Genomic DNA, 16,403 nt, shown 5'->3' on the forward strand with positions numbered 1-16,403 from the left:
ATAATAATTTAAATAATATAAATAATATTAATAATATAAATAGTAATATAAACAATAATATAAATAATAATAATAATAATAATAATACTGAATCATCAAATAATCATGTAAATCACCACCACCCCTTATCCTCCTCTTCTTCATCATCATCATCCTCCTCTTCACATACCCAATAAAACCAAAACCAACAGCTGTTTTAAAACAGAGTGCATATGAAGTTAAACAAAAGAAATTAAAAGAAAAAGAAAGAAAAGAAAGAAAAGAAAGAGAAAAAGAAAGAAAAGATAAAGATAAAGATAAAGAAAAGGATAATAAAGATAAGGATAAAGAAAAAGATAGGGATAAAGATAAAGATAAATTAGATAAGAATATTAATAATAGTAATAATAATAACAATAATAATTTAAAAAATATAACAATTAAAGAAAATGTAAATAAACTTAATAAAACTAATGGAACTACAATTAAAAATCCGTCAACAACTTCACCACCAACTTCGCCTATGATATCCTCCTTAAAGAAAACAAATGAAAGTATTAAAAGTTTATCAACAACAACATCACCAACATTAACATCATCAAATTCAAAAGATAGTAATGGTAAAAAAAGATTATTAAAAAAAAAAAATACTGATAAATCAAATGTAAAAAAAATAAAATTATCAAGTGGCGGAATGATAACATATAAAAAAAAAGGAAACAATAGTAATAATAGTAGTAGCAATAATGATAATACCGACACAAATAATAGTAGTAGTGGTAGTGATGATTCAAGTGATGATGAAAGTAGTGATAGTGACTCAAGCGATTCATCCGATTCATCAAGTGACTCTAGTGATAGTAGTGATTCAAGTGACAGTGATACCAATAGCAGTGATAGTGGCTCCTATGATAGTTATAGTGGCAGTGATAGCGAATGTTCAGATAGTGATTGTTCATGTAGTAAAAGTAAAAAATTAAAATCAATTAAATATCAACAATTACAAAATAGAATCAATAGAATTGTAGAATTATCAACTCAAGATTTAACAAATCATCCAAAAACAATAACAACTGATTATATTCAAAAACATTTAAGTAGTGGAAAAGCAGCACCAAACTATTCAGATATAGCAGTATTAATTCAAAAATCAAGAGATAAAAAATTTGGTTTTATTTCACAAGGTAATTATTATAAATATAAAACATTATTATTATTATTAAATATATTAATAATTTTTTTTTTTTATAGATTTATTTTTAGAAAGAAATGAAAGAGTTTTAACAGAAATTGAGGATATAGATATTTGTGATTGTAATAATATTCAGAATTCAGTATGTGGTGAAGAATGTTTAAATAGAAAATCCTATGTTGAATGTAATCCTGAATATTGTGAATTGGGTAAAAAATGTACAAATCAAAGATTTAAAAGAAAACAATATGCAAATATTAAACCATGTTTTGTAAGTATATATAAAAGATGTGTAAATATATAAAATAATTTTTTTATTAATTTAAATTTTTTTTTTTTTTTAGACTGGTAAAAAAGGTTGGGGTTTAATTTCATGTGAAAATATTAATAAAGGTGATTTTGTTATGGAATATTGTGGTGAAGTAATTAGTAAAACTACATGTTTAAATAGAATGCAAGAAAATGAAAATGAAAAATTTTTTTATTTCCTTACATTAAATTCAAAAGAATGTTTAGATGCAAGTAGAAGAGGAAATTTAGCAAGATTTATAAATCATAGTTGTGACCCAAATTGTGAAACTCAAAAATGGATTGTAGGTGGTGAAGTTAAAATTGGTATTTTTTCAATTAAACCAATCGAAAAAGGAACAGAATTAACATTTGATTATAATTATGAAAGATTTGGTGCATCAAAACAGGAATGTTATTGTGGTTCAAAAAATTGTCGTGGATTTTTAGGTCAAAAAGCAAAAACTCCTATCACCAACACTAGAAAACAAAAAACACCAATTCGTTTCAAAACTTTATAGATTTGATCACAAATATCACCTCAAATATTTATTGGATGAAGAGATTATTGATAAATCACTTTATAAAAGCGAATTAACTCCAGAAAGTCAAATATCACTAATTAATTTAAGAAAAATTTTTTTACATAGAAATGTTAAAAATGGAAAAAATTATTATTTAAATTTATTACAAAATTATACAATTAATCCAAAATTATTAAATATTCCAAATTTAATTACGGGGGGGGGCGACAACAACATCAACAATACCAATAAATATACCATCAATATCACCATCATTATCATCATCAAATGCCAATACAAAATTAGTAAATTCAATTAAATCATTTCCAAAAATACCTTTAAAATCAAATATTAAAGATAAAGAAAATAAAGAAAATAAAGAAAATAATAATAATAATAATAATAATAATAATAATATTGATAATATAGATAATTTATCAAAAAAAAAAAATTTATTTAAAAGAAAAAATAAAATTTCTGAAATTTTTAATATTTAAATAAAATATTTTATTTAAATATTAAATAATATTTATTTATGTGTATTTTTTTTTTTTTAAAAAAATATATAATACAAATTTTTATTTTTCTTATTTTTTTATTTTTTTTATTTTTTTTATTTTTTTATTTTTTTATTTTTTTTGTAATTAAATTGATTATTATTTAAATGATTTTATTTATTTTTCATAAACTTGTATTTTAATTTAATTGTTTTAAAAATTAGTCGTTAAAAATTGATCAGAAAAAAATAAAATGAATTGTTGCAAATATTAAGAAATTTTTTAATTATTCGTTAGAACTATTTTTTTTAAAAAAAAAATTAAAATAATTAATTGTTATTTTAAAAATAAAATTTTATTTTTTTTTTATTTTTGTTTTTTTTTTTTTTCTATTATTTTTTTTATTTTTTTTTCTATTATTTTTTTTATTTTTTTTTTTTTTTATATTTTAATTTTATATTCCCATATACCCATTATTTTTATTATGTAAGTTTAATTATAGGATTTTTTATTATATAATATAAAACATTACCATATAATTTAAATTTCATTTATTCTTTTTCCATAGAAAAAAAAAAAGAAATAATATAATATTTAAAAATATAGTAATTTTATATATATAAATACCCATATAAAAATAATAAAATTTTGTTTTCTATTTTTTTTTGTTATTTTTTTTAAGATAATTATTCTTTTTTGAAAAAAAAAACAGAACAATAAACAATTCAAAAAAAAAATAATTTTAAAACTAAACAGTGTTTAAAATTTAATATAAAATTATATATTTTTTAAAATTTAAATATCTATATTTAATAAATAATTTTTAATACCAAAATTTTAAAGTTATAATAATAATAGTAACAGTAATTTTTAGAAACTTATATTTTAATTTTCAAAGAATTAAAAAAATAGGTTGAATTTAAAAAGAATAAATAAATATTTTTTTATTCTATCAAATTTCTCTATTCTTTGTTTGCGTCATAAAAAAAAAAAAACAATTATCCTTTTAAAATTTTGGTTAACGATTTTTTTCACTTAAATTATTATTTATTTTATAATATTTATTTATTTTTCTTTTTTTTTTTTTTTTTTTTGTAATTTTTTTTTTTCAAATTTTTTTAATTTTAATTGGAAAAAAAAAAAAAAAATAAAAAAACCATTATTTTTTAATCACCTCAACATTCAATATCCATTTATCTTTTATTTGTTTAATAATAGTTTAATTTTTCGTATTTATTAATTTTAAACCTATTTCAATAGTTAACAATGGCTCGTACAAAACAAACTGCTCGTAAATCAACTGGTGCTAAAGTACCACGTAAACACATTGGTTCTAAACAAGCCCACAAACAAACTCCAGTTTCATCATCATCATCAGGTGGTGTTAAAAAAGTTCATCGTTATAGACCAGGTACTGTAGCACTCAGAGAAATTCGTAAATACCAAAAGAGTACCGATCTTTTAATTCGTAAACTTCCATTCCAACGTTTAGTAAGAGAAATTGCTCAAGAATTCAAAACTGATCTTCGTTTCCAATCTGCTGCTATTGGTGCCCTCCAAGAAGCTTCAGAAGCCTATTTAGTTGGTTTATTCGAAGATACCAATTTATGTGCCATTCACGCTAAAAGAGGTAAGTTTTTTTTTTTTTTCCTATTCAATAAAAGTAACATTTACTAATTTTTTTTCTTTTATTATTCAATTATTACAATTATCAATTATCACCATTATCAAATATCAATCACCATTCAAACATCAATTATCACTAATCAATCACCACCATTATTAATTATCAATTATCATCATTATCAAATATCAATCACCATTCAATTATCAATTATCACTAATCAATCATCAAATATCACAAATATCAATCACCATTCAATTATCAATTATCAATTATCAATTATCAATTATCAATTATCAATTATCAATTATCACCATTATCACCAATCAATCATAAATTATCACCATTCAATCATCAATTATCACATTCTTAATGATTTCATACTATCAAATATGTAATGATATACTCTATTGATAATCACGATACCTAAACATAATAATATATTGAAATTGCATTCATTTACCCTCCCTCAGTCACAATTATGCCAAAAGATATTCATCTTGCTCGTCGTATCAGAGGTGAACGTTCTTAAAAAAAAAAAAAAAAACTCTTTTTTTTGGTTCCTCAATTTTATTTTAAAAAGACCCACACTGTATATTCCGTTTTAAAAAATTAAAAAAAAATTAAAAAAAAATTAAAAAAAAACAAAACAAAAAAAAAAATAAAAAATTTCTTTTTTTTGGATTAATAATTATTAATCCAATAAAAAAATATTGTGTTTTGTGTATTTTTATTTTCCTTTCTCTTATAATATTGTTTGCGAATATGAAATATTTTTCAATTTTATATTATAATTTACATCATTCGATCTTGTTCCATCTTGTGTCAAAATAAAAGACCGCATTGATATTTATTAACACCCCAGACCAATTTTTGTGTAATAATAAGACCCCTATTAAGTTTAATAAAGAAATATAGTTTAGAAACCTTTATTTAAGTATTTTAGTTATTTATATAATTAATTGTTATTGTTATTAGAAGTTAATAGATGATAAGAATGAATAATAAAAAATTATTACTGAAGTATTTATAGTGTCATAAACAAGTTGACATGAATGTATATATATGTTAAACATGTGACAGTTTCAACTAAATATATTATTTATGGAAAATTATTACTATTTTAGGAGATATTTATTATAAAACTAATTATTGCTATTTTTGGGATTGTAAATAATAAAAATCACCTTAAAGATTTCATTACATTTGCATATTGCTTTCTTTTCATATTTATGAAAAATGCAATTATAAATATATAATGGTGAATAGTCCAAAAGTCATTAAATAACTTGGTATATAAATGGAAAATTAATAGAGATGTTTTATAAAAAAAATATTATTGCAAAAAAAATGAAATATATATTTATAAAGGGTTATTTTTTAAAACAAATTAACAATTTTTTTTATAAAATAACTTAATAAATAAACATTATTTGTTATTAATTAATAATAGTTTTTTAATTTATTTATGGTTACCCTTTCTAAAAATAATACTTATTTTAAGTTATTTAAATAAAATAATTAATTTATAAAAAAAAAAAAAAAAATCTTTTTTTTTGTTATTATTGCTATTTGTTTTAAAGTAATATATATTTAGAAATTTTTTGGTGGAAAAAATATTGAGAAAATATTTTTTTTATTTTTTTCTATTTTAATTTTTAGCAAATATACCAATATCTTGTAATTTGATTTATTTAAATGGTTCTTATTTAAATATGACCGATTAATTCAATAATTATCATTTCCATCTTAATAAAGTATGGGATCTACATATATACATGTATATTCCGGGCAGTTTACAAAATGAAGAAATAATGTTGAAACATTGCTGGTTCTTGCTCGATTCGGTTTGGTCTGGCAAACATTCTTAAAAAAAAAAAAAAAAATTTTTATAGTTTCTACTCTTTAATTTTATTTTAAAAAGACCTGTATTGAATATTTGTTTTTAAAAAATTAAAAAAAAATTTGGATAAATTTTTTTTGGCAAAAAAAATAGTATATTGCATATTTTTTATTTATTCCTTTCTCTAATAATTTTTTTATAAGTATAGAATTTTATATTTTTTTCTTTTTGAATAGATATTTAGTGATTGTGATGATGATGATGAAGATGATGATTGAGATGATGATGAAGAATGTGGTGGGGATGGTGGTGGGGTTGATAAGAATTCATCATTTCTGTAATGGTATTTATGTTAAAAACAATATAAATGATGATTTGGGAAATTATTTACCCAATAAACCAAGAAACTTGATGTTTTCTGCACCATATAGATCTCTGTTGATATCTCCATGCCATTTGCGATGCAAAGTTTTATATGAACCATTAGAATTGTCATGAGGTTGCACACATGGTACTAAACCATCCTCTTATCTCTTATTTCTCAATTGAAGAGGTTCAATAAATTTTATAGGTTGACAAGAGATAAGAGGATGGTTTAGTACCATGTGTGCAACCTCATGACAATTTTGGACGCATTTATGGCATAGCTTGGAACTATACTTTTCATCAGTTTCAATTATATTAAATCCTGTTTTAATTAATCTTTTTCTAAATGATTTAGAAAAGAAATTGGGCTTCCCTTTACTAAAGTATTAGAACCAGTTCCACAATCTAAAAAATAAATAATAAATTTGTTAATTATAATTAAAGAAAAATCAAAGAAATATAATACTTACAAATATCAACATGGTCTTTCCAGTTTTCAATTTTGCCACAAGATTGGAGATCCTTTAAACTTTTAAATTTATGAGGATCAGAATCTTTGACAAATTTTTTAAAATTTCTATCAAATCTTGATTGGACAATTTGGGATCTTCTAGATTTGAAATTTTTAAAATTTGAAATTGGTTCTAAATATTGAAGAGAAACCAATTTTTTTTATTAAATCTTATCTTTTAAAAGATAACTGATTTGATCAAAATATGAAATACCTGTTGCTATTATTTTATAAAATAATAAATTATTGTTAAAATTTATAAACTAAAATAAAACTAAATATTAATTTATAAATATTTAAAACTTACTTAATTTTGGGAAATTGTTTATAAAATCTAATAAATTGTTTTCTTTTGTCATCTCTAATATTTCTTTTGAATAATTACTGACACCCATTTCCCTAGAGTAGGTTTTTGTACTAATGTTAAAGGTGCTATTTGAAGTTTTGCTAATAGAAAACATTTCGTCAACAACCGTGATAATATTTCTAATACCTGGGTTAAGACCAAATGACCATCTGTATTCTTCAATTGTATTTGATATTTTATGTTGAAAAGTAACTGGAACTTTATTGGTTGGATGAATGAATTTTTTTTGCCTCTATTGTTGGATCATTTATTTGATTATTTGGGTTTTTGATTTGCCGCAACTTTTTATTTGAAACTACACAATATGTACCATCTGTTAAAATATAGCATGAAGAAAAAAATTAAATTTTATCTTTTTTTGTTTTAAATTTTAAATTAAAAAAATAATTTGGGAAAATGTTTTTAAAAAAATGCTCCATTAAAGTTTCAATTTTACAGTTTTTCAAATGGTAATCTTTGAAAAATATTGGATAATAATAATCATTGAGAAATTGATAATTAATTTTTATAAGAGAGGTTGAATTTATATTAAATAATGGAACATCTGGTTTAATTGATTTATCTTTTTTTATAAAATTAAATTGAAAATTGAATTAATATTAATATTATAGTTTTTAATTAATTGATTAATAAAATTATATAATTTTGAGTCTTTTAAATTGTTAAAAGGTGATTGTAAAATTTGATCTTTAATTTTTTCAGTTAAATCTATATTTGATGGTTTTTCTTTTTTTTATAAAATATTTACTTCTAAATATAGTAATAATACTGTGGTCTATTGAAATATCATTTTGAAGATTTGAAATTGATTTTTCATTTTTTTTTGAAAGTTGGAATTGGAAAGGAGTTTTAATACCATTTGGGAAAAAATTAGAAATTGGTTCTAAATATAGAAACAAAACCAGTTTTTTGATAAAATCTTATCTTTTAAAAGATAACTGATTTGATCAAAATAAATACTCCCTGTTGCTATTAAATTAAAATTAATTTAAAAGAAAAATGAAGGTTAGTTATTTTTATAAGGATATTAAAATTTTAAATTAATACTTACTTTACTTTAGATAATTGTTCTTGGATTCAAATAAATTGTTTTTGAATAATCTAAAATTTTTTTGTAAAATTTTTAACACCCATTTCTCTGGAGTAGTTTTAAAGGTGCTCATAGGAGTTTTGCCAAATGAAAACATTTCATCAACAACAAAAACAATAATGGTTCTAATGCCTGGATCAAGACCAAATGACCATCTATAGCCTATCGAGATTAATTCTATAACTTGCAAGTAGTCGGATCTTTGTCGGTAGATTAACATTTTAATAAATAATAATAGTAATAATAATAATAATAATTTGAATATGTCATTTGCTATGCAATGTTTTATGAAGTTTATAGTGTGATATAAACTGATCATATTCAAACAATTTATTGGTAGAGGGTGATTCAATTCTGCCGCATGACATTTTATGGTATCAACTTGAAACTGTCATTACTTTAAATCAGGTTTTTACAAGCTCAAACGATTGTTTATTCCTGTTTTTTTACATCCTTTTTGAAATTAACTGTCTTCTTTTGTAAAACAAAAAATGATCTAGTTTTAAAAAAAAAAAATATTAATTATTTTATAAATATCATTATTAATGTCATAATACAGTTGTGAATAAGTTTTAAAACTTACATTTTGTTTTGGTATTATTTAAATATATCCAGCACAACCATCTCTTGATTGACTATTTTCATATTGTGAGAGTTTAGGATATTCACAGATAATTTTTATTTTTTTTTATATAAATCTTTTATAGATAGAACTCCCATAATAGTCCAAGTCTTTATTATATTATGAAAGACATAAGAGCCATTAGATTATCACTTATATTCTACCACAATAGAGGACTGGAATAATTCATTTGGTTATGCACTATTTTAAATAAAATATTAATATAAAAATTAAAAATGAAATTAAAAAAAAAAATTATTATATTTACATTTTTTTTTATAGTTTCAATATGGAATATCATCAGGAGCTACAATAAAAACCTACAAGAGAAATAGATACTCTTGTAGGTTTTGTTATATAATTGTTTGTTTTGATTATAAAAAAAAAAAAAAAATTTTTGGGTTTTTATATTAAAAAAAAAAAATTAAAAAAAATTATTAAAAAATAATAAAAAAATATAAAAAAAAAAATATGTTAAAGAAACAAATGTGATTTTATTAATTAATGGCGACATTATTTCGAATACCCAGTATTATACCAAATCTAATTTTAATAAAAAAAGAAATGTGTATATTTTTAAAAAGGAATATATGGTGTGGGTCTTTTTAAAATAAAATTGAGGAACCAAAAAAAAGAGTTTTTTTTTTTTTTTTTAAGAACGTTCACCTCTGATACGACGAGCAAGATGAATATCTTTTGGCATAATTGTGACTGAGGGAGGGTAAATGAATGCAATTTCAATATATTATTATGTTTAGGTATCGTGATTATCAATAGAGTATATCATTACATATTTGATAGTATGAAATCATTAAGAATGTATATGTATACACAATTTAATTTTTCGAATAAATTTAGGTTAATAAGGATAGTATGGTAAAAAAATATTATATATATTAATCAATAAAATAAAATAATAAATATTAGTGTAACTTTTTTATAAAAGATTATAAATTTATTGATTCTTTACACAGTACTTGAAACAATTTTTGATGATAAAGGATTTCGTTGATTAAAACCATTTTATAATAACATGTGTGTTATTGAAGCAGGTCGTAAAAAACAACATATAACAAACAACAAAAAAATTCAAAAATCAGTCAGGATTAATATCGAAAATGTATTTGCAAATACATTATCAGAATTAAAAGATTTTCAATTAGAAACAATACTTTAAGATAAAAATTTAAACAAATTTACCCCAAACACTTAACCAAACCATCTTTTTTTATGTAAAAATATTAAAGGTTCTCTTGAAATTTCTTAAAAAAATATAATTTCTAAATATTTTAATAAATGAGAATATAATTTAATTTGTGTATATACTATTTTATACACAAATTAAATCACATCAATTATAATAAAAATTTTTTTTTATTTTTTTATTTATTTTTCTATAATTATTTTTTTTATTTATCTTGCTTTAATAGTTTTTTTTTTTTTATTAAAATTATTTATATTATTTTTTCTTTATAATACATAATAATTAAAAACTAGAAACCAATTTTTATTAATACAGTAATAATTTTAAATATTAAATAATGACAGTAAAAAGAAAAAATAGTTTAATTAAAAATGCAAATATTAAAAAATGTTGTAATTGTGTGAAATCCACTTTAATGAAAGGTGATTTATATTGTAAACTTTATACTTGTATTCATTTAAAAAAGAACCATCAAATATTTCTCAATGTGTAATGATTGGGAAAGAAATTAAACCAGTAAAAATATGTTTTTCAAAAGAAAAATTATTTCAAGATGAACCAAATTCACAAAACCTAAAGGATTTTATTGTTCCTTTATCAAAATCAATGGTTTTTACACTTTTTGTTTTCTCAAGAATTGTGGGACTAATTCATTCAAGTATTTTTGATGGTACTGAAAAAGATGAGATAGTAAATTATCTATCAGTTTTATTTAAAGATTTAGATAATAATACCATTAGAAATGTAATCGATAGATTAAAAAATTCAAATTATGAACCAGAGTTTGATTTGGACTATGAAGTTATTGTAAAAACTATACAAATTATAGAAGAAATTAAACCAGACTGGGAAGGTGCTAAACTTTCAGATGAACCATTGGTTATTGATCAACAAAAAGAAATAAATGATAATAATCAAGATGAACTGTATGATGAACCACCAGATGAACTTGATGATTTAGAAATAAATACAAATGATGACAATAATTTGGGGGTAATTATTATTTTTATTAAATTTTTTATCTATAAATTTTAATTAATATAATTAATAAAAATTTTTTTTTATAAAATTTATTTTAGAATTTCCAACAGCACCATCATGATCCAAATATTTTATGTTTGGATTATTATTTTTTTACATATTTATTTAGGGCAATTTTGGGATGTAATTTAAAATCGTCATCATATTGGGTTAGACTATTGGATAGAGGAAAAGTTAAACCTCACTTGGTAATATCAGTACAATCCAGAATAAATTATATTCCAAAAATAGATAGGGGTTATAATTAGTCATAGTCGGGCTAGAAAAAAAAAAAAAAAAAATTTCCCAACCGACACCCTGAAAAGTGCACCTATTTTCACTTTTTTTAGAACTAGCGAAGCTATAGGAAAAAAAAAAATAAACTAAAAATAGAGAAAAAATTAAAAAAATTCATATAAAAAATTTTAAAATTTTAAATTTTAAAGTGAATTTTATTTAATCATTCCATTTTTGATATATTATAATAATCATAAAATACAGAGTTTTTAACAATATCTACCCTTGAAACATTTGCCCACTCCCTAAGCAAAACACATTGTTCAAAAAAAATTTTTGTTAAATTTATTTTTTTATTATATTTAAATATTGCGCTTTATTCAATAACTGCTATTTTATATAAAATAAATTTGAAAAATCCGCTTAACAACTACATTAATAATATATTTTACAATAAATAAAAAAAAACAACTGTAAAAAAATAATAATAAAAATATAATTCTACCTTTTTCTTTCTTTCTACTATAGCAATATTATGCTATATTATTCAATATATTCATTTTTGTTTTTGGAAAAAGAAAAAAAAAAAAACAATAATTCGACCTTTTCTTTTGGTTTTGTTTTGGTTGAGGTTTTTATTATTTAAAATGAAAATAATATTATATTTTTAGCCTAATGGTGATGAACGAAAAAAATAAAAACAATTCAGGAATAAATATAGCACCATAATATTTTACTTATCTTATGGTTTTGTAAAGGTTATTGAAAGGAAAAAAAAAAATATTTATAAAATTCAAAAATTTAAAAAACTTAAAAAATTTAAAAAAAAAAAAAAACCGCGTATAATAATTAAAAAAAAAAAATAAAAAAAGTGCGGAAAAGAAATAAATCACATCAAAGACATTGGATGTAATTTAAGGTTTTTTTAAACACTTTTTAAATTACAAACTATATTTTTTTTTTTTTAGGACTACAAAAGCTAAAAAAAAAAAAAAAATGAACTAAAACAATGAATTTGATTTCAATAAGCGACTATTCGACCCCAAAACTATACAAAGCCATTTTTTCCAAAGCTAAGCTAAATTATAATCCCTAATTTGTATTGAATAATACGGAAAGATATGATTACATCAAAAAGATGGAAAAAGACTTTATAAAAGAGGAAATTATAAATTTAAGTGATAACCCTGACTTTGAATTTAATATACAATTACAAAAACTAAGAACTGATAGAGTAAAAAGTGTTTTAAGGGGGTGGATTTCTGACGATAGGGGGAAAAAACTCGGCATAGGTTCCGACGAAAATATCGAAAGTTTCCACTCTCTTGAGAATATTCTTAGAGATGAAAATGAAGAGTCGTCAGAATCAATGGAGAAAAGACAAACTCTCGAAAGAAAGATTATTGATGCTCAAAACAATACCAATGAATTATTGGAAGAAAAGAGTGAAGAGTTTTTACTTCAACAAGCAGAGGCAATTAATAATTTGACGAAATTAAATAATGATCAAAAGGGAAAAGAACATCAAATTCCGAGAGCTGCACTAAGAAAATTACAAGAGTTTTATAATAAAATTAAAAAAGATAGAGATGAAGCAATTAAAACTTTGGAAAATGAATTTTTAACAGGTCAATTAAAAACTTCCATCATACCAAAACTAAAACAACTAAAGGAAAAAATGAAAGAAAAACCAGAAATACCAAAAAATTCCGACGTTGATTTTATAGAAAGTACAAAGAATGAAATATTAATAGATATAGAAAAGTTAACAGTGACATTTTCAAACTCATTAGAAAAGCTGAAAACTGATATACTAAATCAAATAGAAAAATATAATGAAACCATTAAAAATATTGGAAAGGGATATAATCCTTCAGTAATGTCGATAGAATATGAAAATGCTACACCACAAAATAAAATATCAGAAGAAAATAAATTATAAAAAAAATTTTAAATTTTGGTAAAAACAATTTTATTTATTTTTTATTTTCTTCGTTATCTTTTTCATTAGAAATACCCTTTTTTAAATTAGGGAAATTTAAGTCTAGCAAATTAACATTAAATAAATCTTGGATATTTGGATCATTCATTTCTGGGTAAAAGCTACCTTCATACAAAGCATAGACATCTCCTATATAAAAAGAAGGAAGGGTTCCATTTTCATTTTTTTTTATAGATTTAATTAAGCTAATATGTGTTTTTATGGCATCAGATAAATCTTCGAGTGCTCTTATATAGTTTTGACGACATTTTTCTGTGCAATCTCCTTCTTCAAAAACATTACCCACAAGAAAACTATCATCTTTAAGAAAAGAATACAAAGTATAATTGTGGCTATGGTGTTTTTTTTTATTTGAGTCATCCATTTTATATAAATATTAGTTTTTTTGTATATTTAAAATATAATAATAATATAAATATAATAATAATAAAATATAATAATAATAAAATTAATTTTAAAGAAAAATTATAATTTAAATTATTTTAAATTACAAAAGGGTGAACTATTTTTATCTCATTATTTTTTTAAAAAATTTTATTAATTTAATTAATATTTTACAAAAAGGGTGAACTATTTTTATCTTTTTATTTTTTAAGTTTTATATTTTATTAAGTTTATATTTTTTTAATTGGTTAATTCATTTTAAATTAAAAAAAATAATTAATAATATATTATTATTTTTTTTTAGTAGCAACAATGAAAGAATTTTTTATTAAACTATGTTTTTTATTTTTTTTATTTCAAGAATACGCTCTTTGCACTATGTTGGAATTCTTGAACCTCAAACACTTCAAAATATTCAAAATGAGCAATGGTTTGGAAATGGTGATTTAATGTGTGTTCGTCAGATCATTAAAGGTGAATGGCCAGAAATTAAACGATTTGAAGGCAGTGGTATTTATTTTGTTTTTAAAAAGATTGGTAGTGAAATGACCCTCTCTTACATTGGAAAGGGTGCTCGTAAAGATATTATGGGGCTATATACAAGGGGTTATTACGAAATGGGGGTGAATATTCGTTTTTATGGAACAAATAAGTCCGTTGATTCCCGTTTGGAAGATGCAGAGGTTGTGTGTTTATATGATGGTTTCTTTGGTCCCCAAGCCAGTCATGCAGAAATGTATTTTCTTTCCATATTTGGTACCGAAGCAAATGCTTATAACGAAGGTGGTTTGGGAAAAAATGAAAGGGGGTGGGGCGATGGTGAATGGGGCAAATTCCAAAAAAGTCACCCCAGAGTAGATGTAATAAATTATATTATGAATCAAATTCCTTCATATACCAATTTTTTCAATCTTCCAAACTACCCACAAGCTCCAACAATCTTAAGAAAGAATGATGAATGTGAACAAGAACTTCTTGACTGTCAAACCAACAAAGGAAAAGTTAACAATAATGCCTACTATAGTGCTATTATTGTAGAAATGTTAAATTTAATTAAAGATGGTGGTACTCTCGTACAGAAATACGGACCAGGGTTAAGAGCAATCAATGGAAACTTTGCTGAATGGTTTGATAAACAACCAATGCAAGTTCAATATGCCAATGCTGAAAGTGGTATTAGTGTTAGCGTTAGTGATCCCAAGAGTGAATATAATGGTGATGATGATTACACAGTTCCCAAACCAGTATTACCCAACCAATACCTGTGTACCCCCAACCAATACATGTATACCAGCAACCAATACCAGTTACATGCCCAGCACCAGTTGTTTGTCCAGTAGTTAATCCAGTTGTTTGTCCAGTAGTAGAACCACTTGTTTGTCCAGAAACAAAACCAATTAAATGTCCAGATATAATAAAAGAGGTATGTCCAAAACTTTCATGTCCATCTGTGTGTCCAAAAAATGTCTTACATCCTGCCCAGAAATCGAACCTGTTGCATGTCATAATATCCCCGCAACAATATGCCCAAAGATTGCACCAGTTAAATGCCCTGCAATTAAACCCGTTGTCTGCCCCGAAGTATCATGTCCAGCTCCAGTTGTTTGCCCAGCTCCAGTTGTTTGTCCACCAGCTCCAATAGTTAATGTTACCTCTGATGGAGTATATCTTAATAATCTTTTCCAATACTCTCTCCCTGAAGGGGTTTGTGAAAAAATCCAAGCCAACTATTCAATATGCCAAAAATCACTGTCTAATTCAAGTTCAATATGTATTGAAAAAATCAGTGAGGTGAGTTTGGAGTTAAAAACAAAGTGCGACAAAGATTATAATGATGTTTTAGTACCACTCCGTAAATGTCAAATAGATTACCAAGACCACTTGGACAAATGTAAAAAAGGTGATTTGGTCACCTTGGGGGATTTAAGGAAATGTCAAAAGGATTATTCAAACCTTGAAAAAGACCATATAAACGAAAAGAAAAAAAACTCGAATAATAGGAGTAAAGGAATTATAAATCAAATTATGTTCCCGTTGTGTAGTGCTGTCAATTGCTAAACAATTAAAAAAACAAATAAAAATTAAATAAATTTAAATTTTTTATAAAAATAAAATAATTCAAAATTTATAGAGAAGGAAATAATAGAAGATGTTGGTAGAGCAGAATAATTAAAAAATAATTTAAACCACTTAGTCTTCTGAAAATTTTTAGAGTGGTAAATTAAAATAATAATAAATAAAATAAATTGTATATATTTTTAAAAAATAAAAGAGTTTATTTAAAATATTTTTTTTTATTCTTCGAAAATTCCTCCTAACGTATCTTCGTTGTCGGAACTTTCGAAACCTTTTTTTTCACTTGAAATGAATACTGGATATTCCATTGGATGGTTTGATTTGATTTCTTTTTTTAATTGGTTTATGTATAGTTTTAAAATTTCAATTTCCTTCTTTTTTTCTTGTAATCTCTCGGAAAAAATATGATCAAGAGAAAATTGATTGAATCTTATTAAACTTTCGGCAAAATCAATATCTTTTTGAATGGTGTAATAATTTCTTGGGCATATTTCCTTCCATTTTTAATTTCTTTTAATTGCTTTTCTCGGTGGTGGTTTTTTATGAACAACTTTTTTTTTTCCTTCTGTTAATCTTT

At 22.7% G+C, this 16,403-nt stretch overlaps 6 protein-coding genes across 6 annotated transcripts; 5 read left to right on the forward strand and 1 right to left on the reverse strand.

Moving 5' to 3' along the window:
• Positions 1-1,524: 1,524 nt before the first annotated feature.
• Positions 1,525-1,980, forward strand: DICPUDRAFT_27300 (uncharacterized protein; the record flags this gene model as incomplete). The annotated part of the gene is made up of 1 exon (XM_003284193.1): positions 1,525-1,980. A coding segment is annotated over one exon (456 nt), but the record flags the coding sequence as incomplete, so codon positions are not given.
• A 972-nt stretch (positions 1,981-2,952) lies between these two features.
• Positions 2,953-4,740, forward strand: DICPUDRAFT_45334 (histone H3). Its single transcript, XM_003284194.1, has 3 exons — positions 2,953-2,966; positions 3,741-4,110; positions 4,578-4,740. The coding sequence occupies exons 2-3, from the start codon at positions 3,747-3,749 to the stop codon at positions 4,634-4,636; spliced, it is 423 nt and encodes a 140-aa protein (XP_003284242.1). The 5' UTR covers positions 2,953-2,966; positions 3,741-3,746; the 3' UTR covers positions 4,637-4,740.
• A 1,904-nt stretch (positions 4,741-6,644) lies between these two features.
• DICPUDRAFT_148023 (uncharacterized protein) lies at positions 6,645-8,501 on the reverse strand (the record flags this gene model as incomplete). Its single annotated transcript, XM_003284225.1, has 4 exons — positions 6,645-6,718; positions 6,784-6,957; positions 7,132-7,421; positions 8,248-8,501. The coding sequence occupies 4 exons, from the start codon at positions 8,499-8,501 to the stop codon at positions 6,645-6,647; spliced, it is 792 nt and encodes a 263-aa protein (XP_003284273.1).
• A 1,943-nt stretch (positions 8,502-10,444) lies between these two features.
• DICPUDRAFT_75228 (uncharacterized protein) lies at positions 10,445-11,396 on the forward strand (the record flags this gene model as incomplete). Its single annotated transcript, XM_003284195.1, has 3 exons — positions 10,445-10,529; positions 10,574-11,100; positions 11,187-11,396. 3 exons carry the CDS (start codon positions 10,445-10,447, stop codon positions 11,394-11,396), a joined length of 822 nt encoding a protein of 273 aa, XP_003284243.1.
• Positions 11,397-12,502: 1,106 nt separating this feature from the next.
• On the forward strand, positions 12,503-13,306 carry DICPUDRAFT_148026 (uncharacterized protein; the record flags this gene model as incomplete). Its single annotated transcript, XM_003284196.1, has 1 exon — positions 12,503-13,306. One exon carries the CDS (start codon positions 12,503-12,505, stop codon positions 13,304-13,306), a length of 804 nt encoding a protein of 267 aa, XP_003284244.1.
• A 989-nt stretch (positions 13,307-14,295) lies between these two features.
• Positions 14,296-14,727, forward strand: DICPUDRAFT_21784 (uncharacterized protein; the record flags this gene model as incomplete). Its single annotated transcript, XM_003284197.1, has 1 exon — positions 14,296-14,727. A coding segment is annotated over one exon (432 nt), but the record flags the coding sequence as incomplete, so codon positions are not given.
• Positions 14,728-16,403: the final 1,676 nt, after the last annotated feature.

Source organism: Dictyostelium purpureum, assembly GCF_000190715.1.
Source record: "Dictyostelium purpureum unplaced genomic scaffold DICPUscaffold_21, whole genome shotgun sequence".
In the NCBI taxonomy this organism is placed as follows: domain Eukaryota; phylum Evosea; class Eumycetozoa; order Dictyosteliales; family Dictyosteliaceae; genus Dictyostelium; species Dictyostelium purpureum.

What these genes read in the sequence shown, in the direction of transcription:
- DICPUDRAFT_45334 (XM_003284194.1), top strand. Translation starts at nt 3,747, where the DNA reads ATGGCTCGTACAAAACAAACTGCTCGTAAATCAACTGGTGCTAAAGTA. An exon ending in TGCCATTCACGCTAAAAGAG is followed by an intron (nt 4,111 to 4,577) that starts GTAAGTTTTTTT and finishes ACCCTCCCTCAG; the next exon opens with TCACAATTATGCCAAAAGAT.